This window comes from Mauremys mutica, chromosome 7 (assembly GCF_020497125.1).
Source record: "Mauremys mutica isolate MM-2020 ecotype Southern chromosome 7, ASM2049712v1, whole genome shotgun sequence".
Classification (NCBI taxonomy): Eukaryota; Metazoa; Chordata; order Testudines; family Geoemydidae; genus Mauremys; species Mauremys mutica.
In genome coordinates this window covers 26,069,383-26,094,990 of record NC_059078.1, presented here as the reverse complement: position 1 = coordinate 26,094,990, position 25,608 = coordinate 26,069,383, and the positions used below count along the sequence as shown (strand labels likewise).

Here is a 25,608-nt window from a genome sequence, read left to right as displayed (position 1 = left end):
AGTTATGCATATACATTAGCCCTTCTATGAAAACTAAGCTAAACTAAGAATGGAGGGGTTGATGGCCACAATTGTCCGGCTATACTGAAAGAAGGACAGGAGACATTTGACATGGGTTTAATCAGGCCACAACTTTATTATTAGATGTCTGGGACTACCCAGCAGATAAGTGTACAGTGCAGGTAACCCTTATGTTTATTCCATAATTACCCGGGGGGCTTTTACTAGCTCCCCCTCTTTTTCCATCAAAGTCCCTCCAGCAAATCCATTGCCAGGACCTTACCATCCATCCCCACCTCATAGGAGGGTTACGGTGGGCTATAAAATGGGGGGGTTGGCTCCCTGCTGAACCAATCATAGGAGTCCCCAACTGACCCCCATTCGTTCCTTTAATGAACATCTCTTTTTAAGTCCTTTTCCAAGTCATTTATCCAGTCACTGTATACCCTTTCCTATGAAGTACCTGCAGTGCACATTGGCCCTACACTTAAATAATGAGTTGTGACATATGGCCCACCGCCCATCATGCCATGCATGAACAGAGCCCTTCCGGAAACCCGCTGTGGGGAAGGCAAAAAAAACCCAACTGGACTAAAGCCAATATGGTGGAAAGGAAAAAATTCCTTCCCAGCCCCCCTAAAAAAGGGACGACTAGCATAATGCTCACAGCAGGTGTTGAGCAAACCTGGTTTTACCACCTAAAAGGGAGAGAGGGTGGGCCCTGCCTCAGCCTTGGTCTGTGTAAAAAGGAAGGCTCCCAGCACCACGCTGCTCCTTGTCAAATCCTGCATTCCCAGGGGATAAGTCAGTGACCACTCTGCCCCTTTTGCAGCAGTTTTCATCTCCGCCCCTCTGCCTCACCCCTCCCCGCAGCCATAAAGCACTGTTCCCTATACTCGGCCAGACTAGCCAAAAAAAAAAAAAACTGCTTAAAGCTGCAGGGCGGTCATTCTCCCAGTTAAATAAAGTTGGGGGAAGGCAGTGAGAGTTCCCTTTTAAAAATATTGTCCTTTCAAGCTGTTGATCCATGGACTAAACAGATTACCGTTCCCATATTTGATTTTCATTTACAACTATTCACTTACTGATACCTTGCCATTATACAGGTACATATTCATAATTTTTCATTTTGATTTGAGCATGGATCCTGCTGTAAAGGGGACCTGATCCTCAGCTAGTGTAAATCTGCATAGTTCAGCTGGAGTCAATGGAATTACACTGATTTATACCAGCTGAGGATATGGCCCAGGATCTCTGCCAAAACATATTAATGTCCACATCTGTATTTTTTTATGAATCAGATCCTAAAAATTGCATATGTTTCCAATTTTAAAAGATGTATTCTACTCTAGTGCTTTTAGAAAATAAAAATGTTCTTGTATTGCATGAGACCAATTCTGCCCACAGTTATGCTGGTGTAAATCTGGAATAAATCCATTGAGTCTGATGGAGTGACTCATATTTACACTTACATAATTTAGAGCAAATTTGGTCCCATGGCTTTATTAGTACGAAAATTCAATGATTAAATCATTAATCATTTAACGCAAATTGCCATTCTTCTGACAAAGTCAAATTTAATTCTGACTCCAACATGCATACACTGTACTTGTAGCGCCTATTATGCCACATAAGCGACCTTTTAATTTTAGTAGGAAAAGAAATGTCTCTCATTTAACAAACATCCCTCTCAACTCAAAGGCTGTTTGTTTATTCTCTATTACAGCTATAAGAATTAAATTATGTCTTTAGGCTCCCGAGAAAAGAGTTTTCAACAGCAATATATACTTTGTATGTAAGTTTCTGAAATCAAAATTAATGTGACTCTAAAAGATCATTATTAAGATGTTGTTCATGCACAAAAATATGTAGTAGAATAGAGTTGTTACAACCATAACTTACAGTTTGAAATGTATAACTAAGTAGTATTGTGAAAAAACAACAACCCTCATGAACTACCAGAACTAAGGTGAAAGATTTTTTCTAGAAATCTACATACTTGTGGTCCAAGTGTTTTCAAGTTAAACTGTTGCATGCTAACTTCAATTTTCCTCTGACATACTAATATCCCTCTCATTCATTCCTGCTTGTCTCTTGTTTCTCTCTTATGTTCACAATTAGCTTTTGATATAAGTTTGAAGCTAAAAAAAATGTCCTACAGGGAACATAAACTGAATTAAATTATACTGAATCTGAGGTTTAACATTACTTCAGCTGACTGAAAAAAATGGTTTCTATGTATCATACTCTTTGCTTTGGAAAGGGGGAGTCTGTTTAAGATATGTCTTGTCCCATATATTGATGAGTCTCCTGGGAGCTCTTAAATTCTGGAGGCTGAAACCATCTGTTCACTCTAATACTGGGTACAGTGTAAACTTCCCCTCACTCTCAGTTATCATCAGCTTCATTGACCACTGACATAGTCATGTCTTCCCTAAGGGTTTATCACCACTGGAACTACTTCTGAGCAACATTTTTAAAACTGTAGTAAAATTCTTCACAGCAATTCTAAAAGATTAGATTTTTTTTACAATTAGACAAGTAACTAATTCTGAATCTAAATAAATGTGAAGGGATAACTAATATTTTCTGCTAACCCCAGTTCATTTTACTTATCTTTAGATCTACTTTATCTATATAATGAGATGCTATGGACCTGACTCATTGGACCACTCTGCTCCAGAGTGCATAAAGATACAGCTGAAACCACCCATATCTTCTCATTTAGTTCTATATTACCACTATCCAGGGGAGGTGGCCTCGGTTATGCGCAGTTGGTGGACAGTCCCTTGGGAATCATTGTTACCTAGCCTAGGTTAGGATAGCTCCCAGGTTGCTCTCAAGTACACTGAGAAAGAGCTCAGTAGAGAATATTGGAGTGGAACAATGCTGCAACAGAGAATCTTTGCCTTATAACTTCAGAAGCCCGGACAGAAATATTAATTATTGCCATGAATGGTATTCCCATTATAGCACTCAGCCACTTAAAAATGCACCAATGAACCACCTTAGCAGACATCAAGACATCATCCTCGCTTCGAGGGATTGCCAAAGAAGACCCATTATAATATTGCTTTGTAACAAAAACATATTTATTATTTCTATTTTTAATAGCAATAAGACATTCCACAGTGTTCATTTTTACTTGGATTATTACTCTTCTTAATTATTAAATTCACTTAGCCTTAGGCCTTATCCATCACACCAAGAGCCAAGACATGCTCTTATTGCCCAATGCTTTTGCCTAGTGTGATTCAAAATTTGAAAAGCTAAATCTTGGACAGTAGTCATTCCAGTTTATCGCTATAACATCTTAAATGAATTCTGACAAGAATATTACTTTAAAATCTTGCAATAAAGCCCAACAATCGTGCTAAATGCCAATCTCTTTTTATGCAAAATAAATTTATACAAGTTACTGGCTTTAAAAATACTATGCTTCCTGAATGGTACACTCAAGCTGATCAGTAGTCTTGTAACATATAGTTTCTTTCAGAAACTTATCACTATCCAGGTATAACATCCAATATCCACAACTTCAATATCACGATTAATACAAAATCTATATCTAAATAGAAATTGAAGAGAAGCCTCTTCTCATAAACTAGATCATCAGGGGCCTGATTCATCTACCTTACAGAATACAGGCTGCAGGCCACTTGGCAAAATGTTCCCTGCAGTCAAGCCACTGTCAACTCCTGTTCTGCTAGTATATCAAGATCTAGCTAGCATAACCTACACAGTGAGTGGAGCTAGTCAGGGAGACAGTGGGACCAAGCTAAGCTATCTAGGGCAACACCTGCTAGTAGAGCTCCTGTGGAGAACCCGTGAGAATTTAAAACAGTCTTCTCCCATTCTAATCCCTGAGGGAGGAAGATGGTAATGCCTCCTATACTACCTGATGTGAACACCTCTGCATGCAGAATGGGGTCAAACTGCATACTCTTGTGATCATATGGGTGAATCAAGCTCTTAGCTTTCTTCTTTCCTATGGCCATAGTGCATTATTATAATGTTTATTTATTTTTGTTATGTTTGAACTCAGTTTGTGGATTAAATAAAACACGTACATCCTTACAAAATGAACATCAGATGCCTTATTATTACTCACATTTACTTTCAAAAGCCTATTATCAAATGAATGTCCAATAAGTTATTTTTCCCTTAGGAAGTGGTCTATGTCATGAGGTTTTCACTTTATGATAACCTATCCCGAAGGTCCCACACTAAAACCATTATTCTTCTGCATCAGGAGGCCTGAATGGGATTAACTTTGAAATCACTTTGTATGTGAAACAGTCTCCCACCAGGGGTATGATTTGCTACCTTTGCAGCACTCCTAGCCTATGCTGACTTGGAAAGAAAGATCAAATATGATATTTATCAGTGCTCTGGAATATAACAATATGATATAAATTACACTGGCAACCGAACAAAAAAATCCAAGACTAAAACTTTGTTAAAACTGGAAATACATGTGAGCCTGAAAAGTAAACAAAAATCTGCTTTACATATTCAGGACAGAAGAAAATAATCTGACAAACAGTTGAGAACTGTGCTACTTGTAAATCACACAAGAAACTTATTGAAATAACATGCAACTTTAGCTGAACAGCACTTGCTAATTACTCACAGAACAACATGAAAACATCAAAAACCCAGACCTCTACTAAATTTTCATGTGAAACAGAACTAAAGTTTTGTTTTTTGTTTTTTTTTAAAGAACCCTTATTAGCAGAAGAGAGGAAACTGGGGCCAGAAGTAGTTAGAATATGTATGGTAGGTGCTGTTGCATTGTTACTATACTGTGTGTGTGTGTGTGCGCACGCGTGTGTACACATTATACACACGTATATTATATAAACACATGATGTAACATTTTAACTTGAATCAGAAAAAAAATGATTTTAATTATATTTTGATAAACAAGTTTGGTTTTGTTCAGATGCTGACTGGTACCACACTCTTCAGAATAATCATTTTATTTTACTACCCTTGGGTGTTAAATTTCGCTATGTGACGTGGAGTTTTAACATTTTCTTTTTTTAAAAAACACAAACCATTAAATAGGAATATCACTAATTCAATATCACCTTACAGTCATTAAGTACAACGAATACATACTTTCAATTAACAAGAAATTACTCTCATGAGGAAAATGTTTATTCTGGAGATGAGAGTCTCATCAAGTCAAGTCACTAAATCTTATACATCCATTTATAAAATTACAATTCATTCATGTATTTTTCCATTTTTTTGATGACAGATACCAGAACATTCAGAAAAATAATGTAGGCAACTTCAACAAGGGCTTGATCCTGCAAATCGTTACTCATGTGAGTAGTCCTTGCACCCATAAACTCTCCCACTGAAGTTAACAGAACTGTTCCAGTGAGTAAAGCGTCACTTACATTACAAATGTTTTGTACAGTTAAACCCCGGGGCCTGATTTTCATGTACATTAATGCCGCTTTATACTGCCAGAGTGGTGCAAAGTGCCCTTAGTTTAAATGAGAATCAAGCCCTGTGTCATAATCATAGGGCCACTGCCCTATTTTGTTAAATATAACTTACAAGGCAAGAACCTACAAGTGGCTACGCACTGAACACATAATTGACAAGTAATGACAATATAATACTCATAGTTGAAAATAATTAGCATAATAAGCTATATTTTTCTATTCTTAAACTTCCTGGACACAACCTAGGATGTCGCTTGTCATTTTATTTGAGTCAGAATGGAACTGTTGTATTAGAAGATTGCAACTTTCCTTACCAAGCATGTATTTCTCAATTTAAATTTTCACAAAAATATAATGTTTCATTTATTAGCATCACTTTTTCATGCACTTGAACATATCAGATTCCTATGGGATGCAATATCTAAACTGTGCCAAGTATTTTAAACAATGGATATTCATTTTTAATCTGAAAAAAAATTCTGAGTTCTTATATTGGCTTTCCCAGCTGACGTAACATGGCAGGTTAACTCCAGTTTAAAGTTTACTGCTAGAGGATGTCATTCTTATCTACTAGTGACAGGAATCCATTATTCACAGGAAATCCACAAGAGTGGATGCAAATTACTTGGAAAAGAGCACTTTGGACCTAAAAAATTAAACTGCTAGAAATTGAAAAAAACAAAAACTTATATTGGGCGAATCATCATGATTCCAAAAAATTGCACATTATTCTAATCCCCTATGGCACATAAGAGAACATCACATTGTTACATAGGCAAATTTCAAGACACACATCTCTGAATACAGTTGAAAATTAAAACATTAGACTGCAACTTGAAATAGATATAAAAGACGGTTTCTCACCCCTCAGAATAAAACTGGAACTTTCGTTTATAGGAATGGCTATGCCCATATACCCTCCTCATCATCCTGCGTGCCAGATATTAGGAGATGCACAGAGAAGATGTTAGCATTGGAATGAAAGAAGAAAAGGTTAGTTACCTTGGTGCATGTTAAGGTACAGTGATCTTGGCTATTAAAAGCATGAGTTACAAAGAAAATTTTGTGCACTTTTAAGCAGCAAAAGCAACTCAACAATAGTTTTCTGTATATCAGAGAATCTGCATCTATAGCAACCAGAATAAGAACAATGAAGTAAAACATTCTTCCCACCCAGTTAAAACTTTGTGTCAAAAGTGGATTATAAGATTAACTATTAAAAGATTATATATTTTTTTAAAAGCTGATTGTTTGCACGCGATGTGAATCCACGCTCACTGCAGAAACAGTTTAAACCTTGTAAGTAAGCAAAGAAGTAATTACTATAATCAAACAGATTCACATTCTGTAAGGTTAAATGATACAATAAAAACTGCTGAGGAATCAAAAATTTCTTTTCAGTGAAGTATACTTTTCTAACATATAATCAATCAAATATATTATTTAACCAAGCCTTAAATACCGTATATTTCTAGAATACTATAAGCCAGTTTCTTTGCTCTTTTACAGGTTATTATGGTAGGGTTTTTTGCTTGTCTCAGTAACAGTTGCTCATGGAATTTTCATAAACTCAAATTTAAAAAAAAATCATTATTTGGGATTCTGCTCTAACAAAAAAGGGTGTTCTGTCCATTTATTATAGGCTTGAGGTAAAAAGGTGCACCAGAAGAATGAAATGTTCCTCCCCTGAGTATGTTTATTTGCAGATTACAGTTTTTAGTATGTTCCTTAATCTCTCTACTCAGAGATACATATATATGAACACAGGCTACACTTGTCTCTGTGGACTTTCATCCTGAATGCAGGAGTTAGATATGTATGAATATTGGGAGGAAGATAAAACAAAAAATAATATATAATTTTACCTGGCCTTTTTTCTTACATGATACTCAGATACCTAGATAGACAGACAAATATATACCACGTACATGTAATATGTGTTTCATTTAATTTAACATTTCAGAACAAATAAAATCTTATAAGTTCTTATATTTTAAATCCACCCATTCATATTTTTAAAAAAAAGTGAAAATTTTCAATTTTATAACATTTAAAGCTAGCTGGTGTAATGTAAATTGCTGGCACTTAATTCAATCAAAAAATAAATGAAATGAGTGGCAATTAATTATGATTGAAACAGACAGGAATTTTAGCATGAAAATATACACTGCCAATATCACTACTGTTCCTAGTCCATTCTAGGAATTAAAAAAAGAGCTCCCAGATGTCAACTGTTATTAAAAACCAGATGTTAAGAAAGATGTCTTCCATGTTGCTGAATTAAGTAAAGAAATCTGACAGTCAAATATAAACTTAGCTATCATTTAACACAGAAGAAATGTGGGCAAATTCCTTTAAAGTTAACTTGGAATATTTCTTAGTTTTAAGGTTTGCACAGCTATAATAGGCAGTAAAGAAAGTGTAATGTCTGAATATTATTATTCTCAATGAAGGGCCAAATCTTGCACAACTCCCATTTGGCTTGATTCTCCTAGGTGACAAGATATGAATAGCTCCCACTGAATTCTATAGGAGTTACTCTTACTCAGGCCATTGACTTTAACTGAATAACTTATAAGTCTTCAGGAGTTTTGCTAGATTAAGGGCTGAGGAAAGACTACATGATTTCACTCACATAGAGTAGTTTGATCCTATTTCATTCACCCAGGAAACACACGTTATGTTAATCTTTGTTGGTATATTAAAAAAATAACTACAGAAATCAACAAAAATAGGGAACTCCATGTTTACAAAGAACTTTCCCTAACCACATGCAGCTGTTCTACTGTCTAGTCCAGGGGTGGGCAACGCAGGCTACACGTGGCCCGTCAGGGTAATCCGCTGGCGGGCCGTGAAACAGTTTGTTTACATTAACCATCCGCAGGCATGGTCACCCACCACTCCCAGTGGCTGCGGTTTGCCGTTCCCAGCCACTGGGAGCGGCGGGCGGCCAGGCCTGCAGACGGTAAATGTAAACAGACTGTGTCGCGGCCTGCCTTCAGATTACCTGACGGGCTGCGTGTGGCCCGCAGTTTGCCCACCACTGGTCTAGTCCATTGTTAATTTTTCAATAGGCAAATATTAATTTCTTCTTTAACTACTACATCTCTCAAAATTAAGAATTATAGCCCAAATTCTGTTCTGAGAATGCTGATGGACTTCAAAGGGAAATGTACCCATGTAACTGAGAACAAAAATTGGGACTTTCAATAAAGAAAAGAAAAGAAAAGAAAAGAAAAGAAAAGAAAAGAAAAGAAAAGAAAAGAAAAGGGATACAAACATGGAAAATGTTCACTTCATAACATGGAATTAAACTCCCATATTCTGCTCTCCCTATATGTGTGTCTCTCTTTTTGAAGTAGAGAAAGCAAAATTTGGAGAATGACCTCACCCAGAGCCAGCGCTAGACATAAGCAGACTAAGCAATTGATTAGGGCCCTGAGCAGCTCCAGGGGCCCCCTATTAATTATTAGTATTGGGGGGGATATTCCTGTGGGGCCCCCAAATGAGCTAATCCTGAAACACACCTCATCACACATTAAGCTGTGGGGGGCATTTTCTGGTTTGTTGGAAAATGTGTGCCCCTTTAAGGGCTAGAGAAATAAGGAGTGACTTTTTGCTGAAGCTGCAGACCAGGTCAGTGTGGGGATGCTGGGCCATCCCTGCAGGTTCATTCTGGAGCAGGAAAAGCCCTCTTTTACCTCAACCAGGCAGAGCAGCACCCACCCTCCCACCTCTGGGTTTTGCCAGAAGTTGCTGTGGGCATTGTGCTAGTTTCTCCTTTCTTGGGAGCCTGGGAAGGAACTTTTCTCTCACTGCCACATTGGCCAAGACAAAGTGTGTGTGTGTGTGGGGGGGTTGCCTTCCCCACAGCAGGCTCATCTTAGATCGGGTGAACACGGAATGGAAGTTAGGCTATGATGTTGCAACTTATTATGTAAATATGAGGCAGATGTCCAGTGCAGGTACTCCATAGGGAAGGGCTACAGTGATGAGATAAAATGGACTGGTAAAGGATCTAAAGGAAGTATTCTTTAAAGAAGAGGAAATGGGGGAAGGGGAGTTTCAGAACTCCTATGACTGGTATGGCAGGGAGCCAACTCCCCATATATATAGCCCCCCCCCTTAAGCCACATTCAAGGGGAGAGATGGTGAGGTTGCAGCAGGGCCAAATTAATCTTTTGTGGGCCCAAGCACCTTGACCATGGCCATGACCCCTGCTCTCCCCTAAGGCCCCACCTCCATTCAGCCTCTTTCCCCCGAGGCCCCACTCACGCTCCACCCTGAGGCCCCACTTCTGCTTGGCCTTTCTCCGTCCCCCAAGGCCTTGCCCGCCACTCACACAGGGGTCAGGGGATGGAGAGGAGTGAGCAGCAGGCGGGGCCTCAAAGGGAAGAGGCCAAATGGAGGTGGGGCCTCAGGGCAGAGCACAGGCAGACAATGACGGAGTTTGTGGTTTTATGAGACACCATAGTTGAACTATTTCTTCATATGAAAATTCCTTTCTCAGTGCTAAGGTAGCGTTGCAAAACTAAAACTACTGTACTGAGCTATTGTACAAAGGTATCATATATATTACACTTGCTCATTATGCATATTCCTTTCAACAGTATTGCATACACATCAATAGGAGAATAGGTCCACGGTGTAAACTATGTAAGAAATACCTGCGGGTTAAGAAACTCCACAAGATTCCACCTGTGTATTTTCCACTGCATAATATGATTGGTAAAATACATTTTTAATGTGGTTATAGAATGATTTCTATGGGCCAAATTTTACTCTTGGATTTATTCACATGACTACCACTGACTGCAATACAGAACTATTTGTACATGGTCTTATGTTAATAAAACCATATGTAGTTAGATTGAAACAGAAGTTTATTGTTACTGTATTCATTTGCCTTTTATGATTGTTTTCAAAATTATGCTATTCAACTTTTCTATTGAATTCACCATTATGTTTGTATCTTCCCCTTTTTGAATATTTTGGTTCTTTTCACAAGCTTTGTCTATCTGTTCAGTTTTAATATTAAAAAATATGGATGCCACATAACTCAGATTATCAACTGATTATCATGATCCTTTTAAAGAGTAAATTTATCCAAATCGTTTGGGGGATTTCAATCTGGGGGACATTTGACGAAGGTCTCATGCTGCCACTAGTAAAGAAGTGACTTCAGAACTATTAAAAATCTTTTCCTTTTGTAGATACTTGTAGGGCATGATCATGTTTTTTAATCTAACAGAAAAAGGCATAACAAGATCCAATGGCTGGAAGTTGAAGCTAGACAAATTCACACTAAACATAAGGCACCTTTTTTTTAAAACAGTGAAGAAAATTAAACAGCGGAACAATTTACCGTACCTAAGAATGTGGTGGATTCTCCATCATTTGCAGTCTTTAGATCAGGATTGAATATTTTTCTAAAAGAGTGGCATAAACTGAAACACAAATTATGGTCTTAATGCACCTGGGTGAGGTTCACTGCTCTGTGTTATACTGGAGATCAGACCAGTTGATCACAATGGCCCCTTCTGGATTTCAAATCTATGAATCTATCAATATTAATAAAATTCCTCTTTCATCTTTTTCTTTTTCTTGCATCTATTTTGTTGTGAGAACTCCTGTAACATGATCTTATTTTGTACATGTATTAATCAGCTTGGGAAAGTTAATTTAGTTAACACTATAATCTATTATGATGCACAAATGAGTCAAAAACTTTAGCTGGATTTTTATTTTTCTACCATTAAAAACATCAGACAAGTCTCAATTTACCTTATCTAAAAATCTACAATGACATTATTGTGACTTGATGTACAGCTTCTCTAGGAAATAAATTGAATACTACATCTCTACTTCCTACCCCACGCCCAGATAATGTACCGAAGACCACCAGTATTTAATGATCAAAGACATATGCCTACCATAATTGGGGCTCAATGTCCCCAATATCAACATCTCTGAAAAAACTATCTTCATTTATACATTATATTAACTTTTGTGTTAATACTCACAATATTAAATTATGGCTTCTATGGATAATTGTGATTGACTGACCTAAAAACATTTGGTGCGAGAGTGTGGTTCATACAACAGCTGAAAATATTTGTCCATTATCTGTCTCAGTGGAGCCTCCTCCCTATGGTTCCAATATCCTGATGGTTTAAGATCTAAAATTTTTGCCTTTGCTATTGTGCACTCTTTTTATCAGTTTCCTAGGATTACACTAAAGTGACAATCTCATTGTTAAAATAATTGTAAATCTTGGCCCTGGTAAATTTAACACAACTACACAGAGGATAGGGCTCATTGAGGGATATTAAAAGGAACTATTCACCATTGTCCACACAAATTATATACAAGATGTAATTTTTCACATCCCTGTAATACCTAATCACAACAGTTTGTGTTAAAAATGTGAGGACTGATTCTGTATTATATTACACCTTCTGTAATCATTTATGCTTGTGCAAAGTGGTGTAAAATGGTACCAAATCAAAACAGTAGCACTTTACACTCACCTTGTAATTCCTTTGCTTAGATATAAATGATTACCCAAAAGTTCAAGATATTGAAGAATCAGGATGACAGTGTTCATTGGTTTTGAAAGAAAAATATTCTACCATGAACTAGAGTTTGATAACTCAGTGAAGACAGATAAGTCAGTCCAAAAATGAGTCTATGATTCTTTGAAGCACACTGAGGTATATTGCCAGTCAACACATTCTTGATGTATTATGGTGCAAATTGAAATTTTAAAATGCCCCAACAGTCATTACTATCAGAGACTTGCACCAGAAAAAGCGTTAGTTTCTCTTGTCAGTGTGTACCATAGAGAGTCATTAATCTATGGATCTTTCAAACAATAAACCATAATCAAACAATTTTTGACTAATGTATGTGTATACATTAGCTGCTTTTCAAACCTTGATATTTCAGTTGGTTTATACATTTGAAAATGCTGAAAAGATACCAGCTTGCATTACAGATTAATGGCATCCAAAACATTAAATCAAAAGCAAGTTTTCAATTATACACATGCGAAAAAAGCATCTGAAATCCAACATATATCTTTATTTTTGAAGTGTTATTTACTAAAAATGGCTAATGATTGCATGCCAAGTACTTTTTGATAATCTATGTATAAATCTTTTAACTTGGCTTTATCACAACACTGCTGGCCGTTGAGATCAGTCTAATGCTGTTATGATGGCCTAATGATTCTGATCTAGTACCTACTGAAATTAATGGCAAATGACTCCAGTGTTGCCTGGTTAGGCCCTTAACTTGTTACGCTTGATGAGCGTGTACAAAATATATCTGTTATAATACTGAAGTGTATCTAAAAATAGATTTCACAACCATATTTCTCAGCTTCCAGATCTTTAAGGTCTATCTATCAACAGTAAAACTGTGGCAGCTGAATCTTAGATGAATGGAACTCTACTAAAGAAGGGATTAGAAAAGGGGTATCATGTTAGTCATGGCTAAAATAATATGTATGTGAATTTTGTAACACACCAGGTGACTGAAAATTATGAGCCCAAATGACTGTTGCTGTGCACATTGGGTACTCCTATACACAAGGGAGTGCAAATTGAATGTAATTTTTTTTTAAAGGCTCTCGTTATGATATGGTAGCATTTTTCACTCGCGTTGGTATAAACAGCTACAAAAAAGCGCAGAGCAAGAGTAAATCAGGCCTTAGGTGTCTGATTCAAAAGAGAGCCAAGAAATCCCTTCATGAAGCTATAATATTGCAAACAAGGTATTTTTTCATTAACAATGTTCTAGTATCTTTATAAAATTATTTATCTAAAATAAAATAATTCTAAAATAGTACCTGGGATAAAATCTCTTTCTAGATAAATGCTTTCACAACACATATAACAGAAGAACCCAGATGAGTTAAGCTTTTCTGACTTTCTTACTACAACAGAAAACCCTACCTGCAAAGGCTCATCACAGCTCCCTTTCATGTTGCATGCATGCAAAGCATTAATGTTGTAATGTGAAGTAAGTGAATGTGGTGATAACCTGCTCATCTCTTGAACTAGCTTTCTAAAGACTGATTTACAATCATATCTCCTTATTGTGTGTGGCTAGTGATGGTTCATTAAACATGTAACTACAAGCCCTGAGACATTGCAAACAACGATACTTACATATATTAATTCCCTCAGAGCTATTTCTATTTCCTTTGATGTACACATTTACTTGCTTTGTAATAAAAGGTCTTTAAATTACACCTTTTAAACTCAGGAAATCTTAAATATTTATAACAGCTCTGAGAATGTTTTATCTGTTAGTCACTTATAAGAAACTTGTAAGGTCAAATATATCTTAGGGCCCAATCCCACAAGCCTTCCGTACATAGAACGGCAGTTGATTTAAGTGAGAGTTCTGTGCATGAATGACATGCAGGACTGAGCCTGTAACTGGAAAATGGGAAGAGACTGGCTGTGAAGATTCATTTGCATCTCTGGTGAATAGAGCTTTGTGAGCTTCATATTATAGGGATCTTTTTTATACTCAGAAAGTTGAATACATCTTAAAAATTCCTTTAGCTTTACCTATGGGACTCTCAGATATATTTCAAATCTGTCCATGACAAAAGTGGTCACAATTAATAATGAGTCAGCGAGTTATAAGGAGGACCTTAAAATAAGTCCCATAATTTACCTATTTGTATATACTTAAGATGTACCCAAATACAATAAGTACAATGTGACCACTGACTTTATCACTCCCTTACTAACAATAATATGAATAAGATGTTTCACCATGTACTTATGTATTTTAAAGCTTTGTCACTAGATGAAGCCAAAATCCAAAGCTTCCTAAAAGAAGTGGTCCATGAAATCAGATTTGCATTGCAAAAATGTATAAACTCCTTTATAATGAAAGCCTATGACATGCTATCTCATGTAAATAACCAACATTAAAAGCATCAGATATGCAATTTTTGTTATCAAGTTACTGTAAATTACAGAATGGAATTTTTTTTTTGCCTCTTTCAGCTGCTTTAGGCTGTGATGGTGGCAGTTAATTTTTCTACTAAGCAATGTAAGATAAATGTAAACCTCTCTATGTAAGTACTGTATATCCTAATACACACACTCCTGGGAAGTGATGGGGAGAAGTTTCTACAGCTAAACATGATCTCAAGAAATTCTTCCATATGTGGAAAAGACTCCGCAAAGCTGACATATAAATATAGATATATATAAATATACACGCAGGACAGTATGTATACATTTATATCACATTCATTAAAACTCAAAACATAAAATAAATTTTTTTCTCTAAGCAAAGGATGGGTATAACGTTTCAATATACAGAGTCTATCTTCTGGAGGTAACATAGACAGTAAAACCTAACCTCTGCACTCCAACTTAGCTGCCAGAAAAAGTGCAACTTTAAGATGATTAAAAGGCATGTGAAAATTCATATTGCTGTAATAATTATAAATATAAGGCTAGGGATAACAACAGTAATAAATATTTCCCATTTACATAGGATTTTACTTGATTGAAGAGCTTACTAGACATCAATTAACACTGTGATATGAATATAAATGCAGCATTGTCAAATTAGAATAAACAAGGGATGAATCTGAGCTACAAAACAGAGATCCAGATCAGAAAGTTCATGGCTTTTTGGACGTAGGGTTTTCACCTAGGCTATTACAATATATAAAAGATCTACTGTGAAACTTCAGTATGAAACCAAATCCAAACTTCCTCAAAGTCTAAAGTATCGGTTCAGTCCCCGTTTTGGAATAAAGTAGATATTAGTGGCTATGTAAATATTAAAGGCAAGAATAGTCCTCTGCAGGTTCTCTGATCTGCAGTATGAAGTCATCATTAAGGCCTTGAGTCAGGAAGGCACGTAAGCACATGTTTAATTTTAAGCACATGACTAGTCTCATTGACTTCAATTTGTTAGTCTTTAAGGTGCCACAAGTACTCCTGTTCTTTTTGCGGATACAGACTAACATGGCTGCTACTCTGAAACCTGACTTCAGTTAGTTACTCAGTCAATGCCTAAGTCTTGACTTTTGACTTTATAAAGAAAATGAGAAATACAGTGGCTGCCACCAAAAGGTCAGCATTAGCTAACAGCTGCCACACAGTGATATACCAGTTTTCCTCCATGCCTGGAACAAAAAATAACCATGACAACTGTGTACTACATGATGCTGACCATGATAAAAGTTTTTATTGTATTTATCTTAATTAGGGTAAAATATCTTTTTAAAATCATAATAATTTTAAAATAAAATATTTGTAAAATAGACAGGATTGACTGTTTCATCTGAGCGATATTCTATTTTCCTCGCTACTATGACCACATGAACTGGAAGTTATTCACAGCATAATCGCCCTAAAGTGCATGTGCCCAGCAACATGTGAAAGTAAGGGGAAATACTATAAAACCTGAAATTACTTTCACCATCACTTTGCACTTCACTCTAGCACCTTTCATCTTTGCATCTCAAAGTGCATTACGGCATTAATTAATTAACACCAGCAATGTGTGGTATTAATTAATTTATTATTACTATTATTATTATACAGAATCCATGTTAAAGTTGTATCAGTGGTTTAGGTGTACTGTAGTTTAATGTTTTCCCAAAGTCAAACAATGAGTCAGTGTCTGGAGCGCATTGACACTGGCTTCCAAGGCTATGCACTAAACTGCTATACCACAGTAGCTCCTTCTTATATTAGAAGCTGAGTTGGTGCTTTCCTTATCAGCCCAATTTCTATTGTTTTTGTGATGTGTAAAAAATTTAGTTTTACATACTGATGAGTTTAGAAAGCAAGTTTTGGTTCTGATTGTGGCAAACTCTTGATCATGTTTTTCTTTTCCAGTCACAAACCAAAACCAGACCTAATTTAATTTGGGTTTTTGATTCACAACTTCTATTTTATACTTTTCAAATTACCATACTCACTTGATACATTAATAAGCTAAAACAATGACTAAAACAAGACTCTTGGCTAATCCCCTGTTCTTCCATAAATTTGTCATATTGAACCTGTTTTTTTACATCTCCGTCCATATACTTAGAAGCAGGGTAAAAGTTAGGTAAGAGAAAAGCACCTCTCACCATATTTGGTGGTTTGTTTTCTTTTTAAAGCCCCAGCTCCTAGAATCCTGTGATTATGTGAGAATCTCAGATTTCCTTTTAATAAGGTACATTTGTAATCCTCGTGGCTGCAGAGAAAATCATGAAAACATGACCAATGTGTACCCTAAAGGCCCTAAAACCAGAAGGCAAAGAAAAAACACCCAAAATATTACTTTTTAAAATCTCATGATTTTGTGTGGGTCAGAATAATAATTTTTTAATGCTTGGTATTAGCAACACTAACTAAGATCAGATTTCTTAGGTTTTGTTCCTGGCTCTGGGAGCAGACTGTCAGTAGAGAGAGAATATCACATTCCTTCTGAAAGGCAATGTGACAGAGTGGATGAAAATTGGGTCTGTAATGATGGAAACCTGTGTTCTATTCCCAGTTTAGCCTGAAGTGAGCTGGTACAGTCCCTATTACCTTAACTGTAAAATGGATGAATGACAGTTGCCTCCCTCTAAGGCAGGGATGTGATGCCTTAGTTAATAAGGGTTGTGAAGCAGACAGAAATATTATCAGCACTGAATGGAAGATCTAGAACTAGAACTCAGTCTGCTGGTCTGAAGCACCTTCCTCTAGACTACAAAGTGTTGGGAGGAGGAGAGTCTCTCAAGAAAAAGCTTCCTGGAGGTCTGTAATGCACTCTACATGGGGCTACCTATGTTACAGCCACTTGGAAACCGAAGCTAGCTCTGAATGCTTATTAAGGAGAATTTCACTTTGGGAGCAGATTACGTCAATGCTCCAGGATCTGCACTGACTGCCAATAAGTTTCCAGGTGGAATTTGAGTAAGTTGCCAACTCTCAAGCACAAGCTGAAGGGAAAGAATCAACGAATCTAAATACAAAGTTGCAGATTTAATTTGTTTGTTAACAGCCAATTCTGGATGAAAGATCTGAAAATTACAAATGCTGTACTGAGGTGTATTTATTTTACTTTATTGAACTTACTCAATACCAATAAATATGAGAGATTTTTGTGTCTGACACATACACTCACACAGGGGAGTATGGGAGAGTAAGAATATCCCTATTCCCTATGCAGCTTTCTTAGGGCTTCTCTATACATTGATCCAGACATATGAGGCTAAGCTGGAGCCGTGTACCTTTACTCCTTTCTCTCCCAAACAGATAGGCAGAAGGCGAGGGGAAGAGGGGCAGGGAGTAGGTAGAGACTTAGCTATTCTCCCTTAACACATCAGTCAGTGGATTTGATCAGGCTGAAGAGGAGGAGTATGCTATACCCACTAAAGAAGTCGTCTCCTTTGCCAGGAGTCACAATTCCTACACGGGGTTACTTCTGGGGCAGCACACCCACATGCTGCTCCTTACTCAGGGTGAGCTGAAAAGTCTCAATCTTGCCCTGACATAGCATCTATAATGTAAATATAATATGTAAAGTATAGCCTTAGCAAACAGCATCATGTGAAAAATGTGAGCGTGTTTATTCGTCTCCAAGGTGTGTGTATATGTTATCTACATATAGATTGATAACACACCCTCTCTCTTTATAGTAAGTATATGCACACACAGACATATATAAAGGGTGGAGAGGGCCTTACTCTCCCAAATATATGCCGAGGGGTGGAAAATCTTACTCTCTCATGCAAGCGCGAGCACACACTTTTTCATATATGCCACAAATAATATCAAAGTTTTCCAGAAAGATATGTCTATACAGTTAAACCCTGTTATCTCGACGGCCTAGGGGTTTGCCAAAAGCCATCGAGATAACCAATGATCGAGATAAACCCCTATCCACCCCCCCACCCCCTCCCTGCCCCCTTACCGCGCTGCCTGCACGTGGCTGGATCCGGCAAAGCGGAGCCGGGCGGACGGGCGGACGGGCAAGCAGAGCCGGCGGGCGGGCGGCAGGCGAAGCCGGGACCAGGTATGTGGGGCGGGGACGGGCAGGGACCAGGTATGCGGGCCGGGCGGGGGGGCGGGGACAGGCAGGGACCGGGTATGCGGGGGCGGGGAAGCGGGGACCGGCGGGCGGGGAAGCGGAGCCGGCGGCGGCGGGCGGCAGGAGAAGCCGGGACCAGGTATGTGGGGCGGGGACAGGCGGGGACGGGCAGGGACCAGGTATGCGGGCCGGGCGGGCGGGCGGGGACAGGCAGGGACCGGGTATGCGGGGCGGGGAAGCGGGGACCGGCGGGCGGGGAAGCGGAGCCGGCGGGCGGGCGGCAGGAGAAGCCGGGACCAGGTATGTGGGGCGGGGACGGGCGGGGACGGGCAGGGACCAGGTATGCGGGCCGGGCGGGCGGGCGGGGACAGGCAGGGACCGGGTATGCGGGGGCGGGGAAGCGGGGACCGGCGGGCGGGGAAGCGGAGCCGGCGGGCGGGCGGCAGGAGAAGCCGGGACCAGGTATGTGGGGCGGGGACGGGCGGGGACGGACAGGGACCAGGTATGCGGGCCGGGCGGGCGGGCGGGGACAGGCAGGGACCGGGTATGCGGGGGCGGGGAAGCGGGGACCGGCGGGCGGGGAAGCGGAGCCGGCGGGCGGGCGGCAGGAGAAGCCGGGACCAGGTATGTGGGGCGGGGACGGGCGGGGACGGGCAGGGACCAGGTATGCGGGCCGGGCGGGCGGGCGGGGACAGGCAGGGACCGGGTATGCGGGGGCGGGGAAGCGGGGACCGGCGGGCGGGGAAGCGGAGCCGGCGGGCGGGCGGCAGGAGAAGCCGGGACCAGGTATGTGGGGCGGGGACGGGTGGGGACGGGCAGGGACCGGGTATGCGGGGCCGGGCGGGCGGGCGGCGAAGCGAAGCCGGGCGGAGGGGCGGGCGGCAAAGCGGGGAGCCGGGCGGGCAGGCGGCAGGCAAAGCGGGGACCAGGTATGCGGGGACGGGCTGGCAGGGACGGGCAGGGACCGGGTATGCGGGGCCGGGCGGGCGGGGACGGGCAGGGACCGGGTATGCGGGGGTGGGCGGGTGGCTGGGGACGCGGGGAGCGGGCGGCTGGGGAACCGCGCGGCTGGAGAGCCAGGGAGCGGGTGGCTGGGGACGCGGGGAGCCGGGCTCGAGATATTAGGGTTGGGCAAATCGACATAACAGATGAGAAGCCCATAAGATAAAGAGGGAGTTTGGCGGTTCCACTTCTAAAACCTCGAGTTAATAGGATTGGCAAGTTAACCGAGGTCGACATAAATGGGTTCGACTGTATATATAAATACATGTATAAAACTAGCAACATTCAAAATCATCACTATCAACTCAATACAACGCAGACAAACATATTTTTCAAAGTTAATGCTGTGTGTATTTCAAATATCTTTTTTTCTGTCTAGAAGTTAGGCCTTATCTTTTGGAATTTCTGCTTAGTCTTCAAAATTGATAGACAACCTTGAAAGGGTAACTAGCAGTCCCCGTTAAGTGGCATATGTGATACAGTGTGCACCATCTTTTTCTTCTCATAAAATTAAAAGTATCCCCTGACCATTTACATGTTTATTTTTCCAGTTTATTCTGTGGTTTCACACCACTACCAGCATGTTGGATCATGGTCACCAAAAACCACACATCCCGAATTTTGTATGCAATATACTGTAGTGAATAGGAAATAAAGGTTTGCATAATAAAACCACATGACAATCAAACTGTAATAACAAAGAGTACTGTATGGAATGGCAAACAATAACAGATCACAGACAGAGAAAAATGATTCATAATTGAAAAATGTAAGCCTGGGCTATGATTAGTTCTCTCACATTCACAGCTAGCATGCTGTTCTGTTGGAGATTCTTTTGACAATGATTAGCTTATGGATCTATTCATTTGCTTGATGCATAATTAACCAACTGACGTGGTTTAACTGATGTACCATCAGTTTGCTATCTTGCTGGTTTGTTGATATATTCACCCTCCATTTTATTGTCACCTCCTGTTCTTCTGCTCCTTGACTGCATAATCTTCTCTCATTAGAGTCCTACCATTCTCATCACACCTCTTTTCTGACTCACTCATCCCCCTTACTTCCTGTCATCTCTATCACACATCCCTTCTTCACTTCCCTTTTACTGCTCCAAGTTCACCCACTCTACCCTCATCCCTCTGTCCCCTGCTCACACACAACTGCAAGTCCATATCTCACTTCTGCATCCTCTGTCAATTCCTCTCCTTGCCTCTGACATAATCTGCCCAGACACCAGATTCTCAAATCCCACAATCATCCCTGACACCATCTCTATTCCAGTGGCTGCCCCTTCAAACCTTATACCCATCTGCATCTTCATTACCTTCCTATGCTCCTTCTCTTGCTCACTGTGGAATACGTCTCACCCAAAGAGAGACGACTGCTATGCACAACCTCCTCATCTTGCCTTCCTTCTCTCTCTTCCTATCCACAGAAACCAGAATTTCTATTTCTATGCCATAGCTCTGCCTCAGTAGCTGCTCTTTTTTGGCTTCTTCTTCTTGTACCTTTCACTCCAAATATCAGATAGTGGCATCAGGCTACTACTCTCCTGTTCCCGCTGTTTACAACTCCTCCCATTCTCACTCATTCTCTCCCTCTGCATGCAGCTGTCATCACCTACTCTCCATCCACCTGCTTTGATTTTGACCTTGGCTTTCCGTCTTCTTCATCTAACATCCCTCAACTTTCACCTTGGGTGATTTCACCTTCCACATTGATGCTTGAGCCAATGAATTTTACTCTTACTGTTACTTCCTCTTGACATAGAACTCTGGATCAACTCTCCCATTCACTCAAATTGCCACTTCCTCAATCTTCTCTTCACCAAACACGGCTTATTTTTCTCACCTCTCACTGTCCAAGTTCTCTCTGACCAACTCTTGATTTCCTTCAACATCGCCTACCTGCCACCTATTTCTCCTTCTCAGTCCTTCTCCAGCCTCCACTACACCAACGTAATGACTTTTTTTACTGCTCATATGCCTTCTTCTCTGTTCCTTCTTCCCTCTTCTCTAATGACTCAGCTGTAAACCCTCTTCAGTCTCTCATTCTCTTTGGGTTCATTCCTCTCACAAACATGGTCTGCTCTATCCTCAAACACCTCAGCCCCACCTGGCTCTCCAATAAAGCCCAATTTCCCTTCATATCCAAACTCAATCAATGTGTCATCTACCATCACTGACCTAAGTTCCATTTGGATACCCCTCCACTCTGGCTTTCACTCTCTGAACTGAAACCTCTCACATTAAGGCTCCAAGTACTTTTTTCTCAGCCAAATCTTAAGGCTTCTACTCCATCTTCATCCTCGTGGACCTCTCTGCTTTCTTTACATTGCTGATCAATGTACTTCATGATATCTTATTCTCTTCCCAGGGCTTTCATTCTTCCAGTCTCTGCTAGTTCTCCTATCTCTCTCTGGCTGTTTCTTCAGCATCTCTCATCTCCATGGGAGGACCGTAGGGTTCCATCCTTGCCTTCTCCTCGTCTTCTTTTACATCCTTTCTTTGTGCAAACCCTTCTGCTCATATGGCTTCAATTACTGTCTTCATGCATGCCTCACAAATCTACCTTTCTACATCTGACCAGAATCCCTCAGTCCAATACTGCATCTCAGCCTCTCTCCTCCTATATGTTTCACCACTGACTTAAGCTTAACATGGTCCAAACTGAACTCCTTACCTTTCCTCTCACCTCTTCTCCTTCATTTTCTGTCACTATTGACAATACTACCATCCACACTGGCTGAAAATACTCAATTTCTTAACATTTGTATATTTCATGGTTGTTTTTACAAACCACACAATTTTTCATACAATTATTTAATTTGCCTGCCAAAATAAATGAACTACGAAATGTTATTGGAATAGATTTTGCATTCTCATACACCAGTGTAAATCAGGCGTAGAATCAGGCTCTCTTCCTCCTCCTGCTATAGACCCTGTGCCCTCCTCCTATGAATTTTCTTCTGTGCTCTCCTGTCTAGCTGTTCCCAGACCCTTCCTCCTGTTGCTGATGACTTCATCATGCTCTTCAACTCCTACTCGCTTCTTCCTAGTCTGAACATACTATTGCTTTGCCTCCCTCCTCCTTTGAGCAGCACCTGTGTCCTTCTTTCATACCAGCTGAGCCATTACACACATTGAATCTATTTCCCCATGTTAAGTATCCTCACACCTTCTTGTCAAACTGTCTGAAATGGGCTGTCTTGATTATCACTACAAAAGTTTTTTTCTCTTAATTAATTAGCCTCTTAGAGTTGGGTAGGGCAACTCCCACCTTTTCATGTTCTCTGTATGTGTGTGTGTGTGTATATATATATATATATATATATATATATGGAACATATAGTAAGGAGATATATATATATACCTTACTATATGTTCCATTCTATGCATCCGATGAAGTGGGCTGTGGCTCACAAAAGCTTATGCTCAAATAAATTTGTTAGTCTCTAAGGTGCCACATGAACTCCTGTTCTTTTTTCTAGTAAGTATGTCATTGCTTTGGTGTTCTGCAGAAGGGAATCAACAAAAGAGTTCAGGCTCTTATCAGACTCCCCAAAATGTAGCATTTAAATAACATTTTGGTAGGGACATGTTAATTCTTTAGCACCAGTGTGTCTGTAGAAAAATCTTACAAATCTATGTCTCCAATTTTAAATATTTATTTTTAAAGACCCCATTTTTTTTTACTGAATATAAAGTGTGTGAGACTTCTTTACAATGCAGCTTTTGACCTGCAGTCATATTGTGCAACCTACAAAATTGCAGCACTACCAGTGTGGGCTGTGCTCTTATCAAGTCTTACTGTGACTAAGCACAGCCCTGAGCAAAGGTTGGTGTCCTGTGTAAGCTGCCACCAACAGAGATGTAACCGGGTGGCACTGCGAGTCACAATTCCTCCCTCCCCTGCTTCCTTCTTGCTCCCTTGGAGGTAGCAATATTTATTTACTGCTTGGTAAATGGTTTGGAAAACTAGTCCCTGAGTATGTCACATAATCACTTAGCAGCAACTGCGTGGTGCAGGAGTAGTGAAATAACCATCCTATGAACAGACAAGAGGGCAGTATCATATGTGAAGATATTGCATCAAAAATATCCTAATCAATTCAGCCTACTTCTATGTATAGGCTCATCAGGGGAAGACAGAGGGCCATCAAGTGTCTAAAATATAATAGAACAAAGTGTTGTATTATTCTTTTCCAACATACTGAATATTTCACAAACCATCTCATCTAAAAACTGACACCCAGAAGCACAATAAGAGATGCTGCTGAGTTTTGCGTGTTGGTCCTCTGGCTCTCATCAATCCCACCCCACTGAGGTAGTTTCTTCTAATTAGTGGTGAGGAAAGGAGAAAAGGGGGGAGGAAGAGAACCAGAGGTAAAAGAAAATAAGAAGGAAAAGATTTTGCAGATAGCAAAAAAGAAAAACAATTATTTCAACAACACAATATAAAGGGAAAGAAATAAAAATTGTAATCCTTATAGTTTCACACAGTTAGGGTAAAATAAAATTTGGTAATAATACTGTAATATAAAAACAGGGGCTAAAATAGACAAGCTATTTTAAACCCAAGTATTCTGCAAACTGTTTAGCACTTTTCAATAAATTTCTCAGAAGTTCACTTCAAAGCCCCAAATCCTGCAAAGACTTTAGCATGTACATAACTTTATGCACATGCATAGTCCTATTAATTCCAGTGGAACTATTCGTATACAGAAAGTGATACATTAGCTTGAGTCCTTGCAGGATCAAGGCCTTAGCATTTCAGAAAACAAAAAGCCCTCAGTTTCTGTTTGAAAACACATCCATCTTAAACACAACAGAATCATAAAGTTTAATGTCATGGTATCCACTTTATGCAGATTGCTACAATCCAAGAGTACGGAGGCTGAACATTTGACACTTACCAATTATTTGCCTATTTACAGCAACATTAATTGCAGAAGCAGCATAAAAAAAACCTCCTAAAGACAAATTTTTGGGGTGACAATAAAATCACATTATATTATGTATTAAAATTATAGGCAAGGTGAGGTACATTGCCCTAGAAATTGTGCTAATATAAAATTAAAATGGAATCACATTTGAGTAATTTTGATTTACATTATTTTTTCACATTTTGTAAAATATTAACATTTTAATATTATTTTAAAATAAAAATATGCAAGTTTTGTTTATAATGAACAAGTTCTGATATTTGTAGAAGCGATTAGTGATTTAGGTGGTGGCTCAGTTTTGGTGACACACACTAATGGGTCCCAATTGTCAGAGGATAGTTACTCTGAAACAAAGGTCTCTTGAAGATGTTTCAAGTTGGGCACTCAAAGATTGAGGCCCTCCGGAATCACTAGTCATTTTTGAAAATCACTCTAAAGTATATCCCAAAACATTTACATTTTGTTTACTAAAGACAACCAAAACTGAGTTAATGCAATATTTGCCAATGAATGGTTTAAATTCAAAGATATTTTCATGGCCAGTTTAGGAACAACTGAACACAAGCTTATAATGGAAATGCTGACCAAGTCTTTGAATAGCAGTTATTCCAAAAAGCAAGTACCTAATAATGAAGTTACAGTAATTAAACAGCTCTTCAGTAACTTTCTATTTAAACAGTTGAATCGGGACTCTGCTTAAAAGCTTAAAGCAAAAGAAAAAGGAAGAGAGAGAAGAAAAATATTATAAGACAAACAGAAAGAGAAAGGAAAACGTTTAGATTCCCTGAGTGATGGAAATAAATACCAAAGCTATTAGTTTCAGTTCAAAAAGTGTATCACTTATATTGTTTATTATTTCTTTGGAAGATTTATTTTATCTTGAAATTTCAGAATGGTAAAAGGGTAAGTGTGAAGGTAAGAAAGGAGGTGACTGACCTGATCTGGAGAGGGTCGGTGATTTGAGTGCTGGGTCCTCCCAGGAGACCGGTGATGGTGGTGGTGGTGGTGGTGGTGGAAGTGGTGATGGTCATCATCATAGTTGTCTGCCATCAGTTTCATTCTGTTCTGTGTCTGAACAGGGAAAGGGAGAAAATTCCATTGATTGCCTGGTCTGTTCATTCCCTCTGAAGCACTTGGCAT

At 39.4% G+C, this 25,608-nt stretch overlaps 1 protein-coding gene across 8 annotated transcripts in view; it reads right to left on the bottom strand.

Annotated features, from left to right (window-relative positions):
• The window catches only part of ERC2 (ELKS/RAB6-interacting/CAST family member 2), an 829,394-nt gene that overhangs the window by 172,164 nt on the left and 631,622 nt on the right, over positions 1-25,608 (bottom strand). For 7 of the 8 annotated variants that reach the window (XM_045024524.1, XM_045024525.1, XM_045024522.1 and 4 more), the window contains one exon: positions 25,405-25,539. In XM_045024524.1, coding sequence (XP_044880459.1) covers positions 25,405-25,539 — 135 coding nt within the window. Of the gene's footprint in view, positions 1-6,326; positions 6,393-25,404; positions 25,540-25,608 lie in introns of all 8 variants that reach the window. The other variant, XM_045024526.1, reaches the window with a different exon arrangement.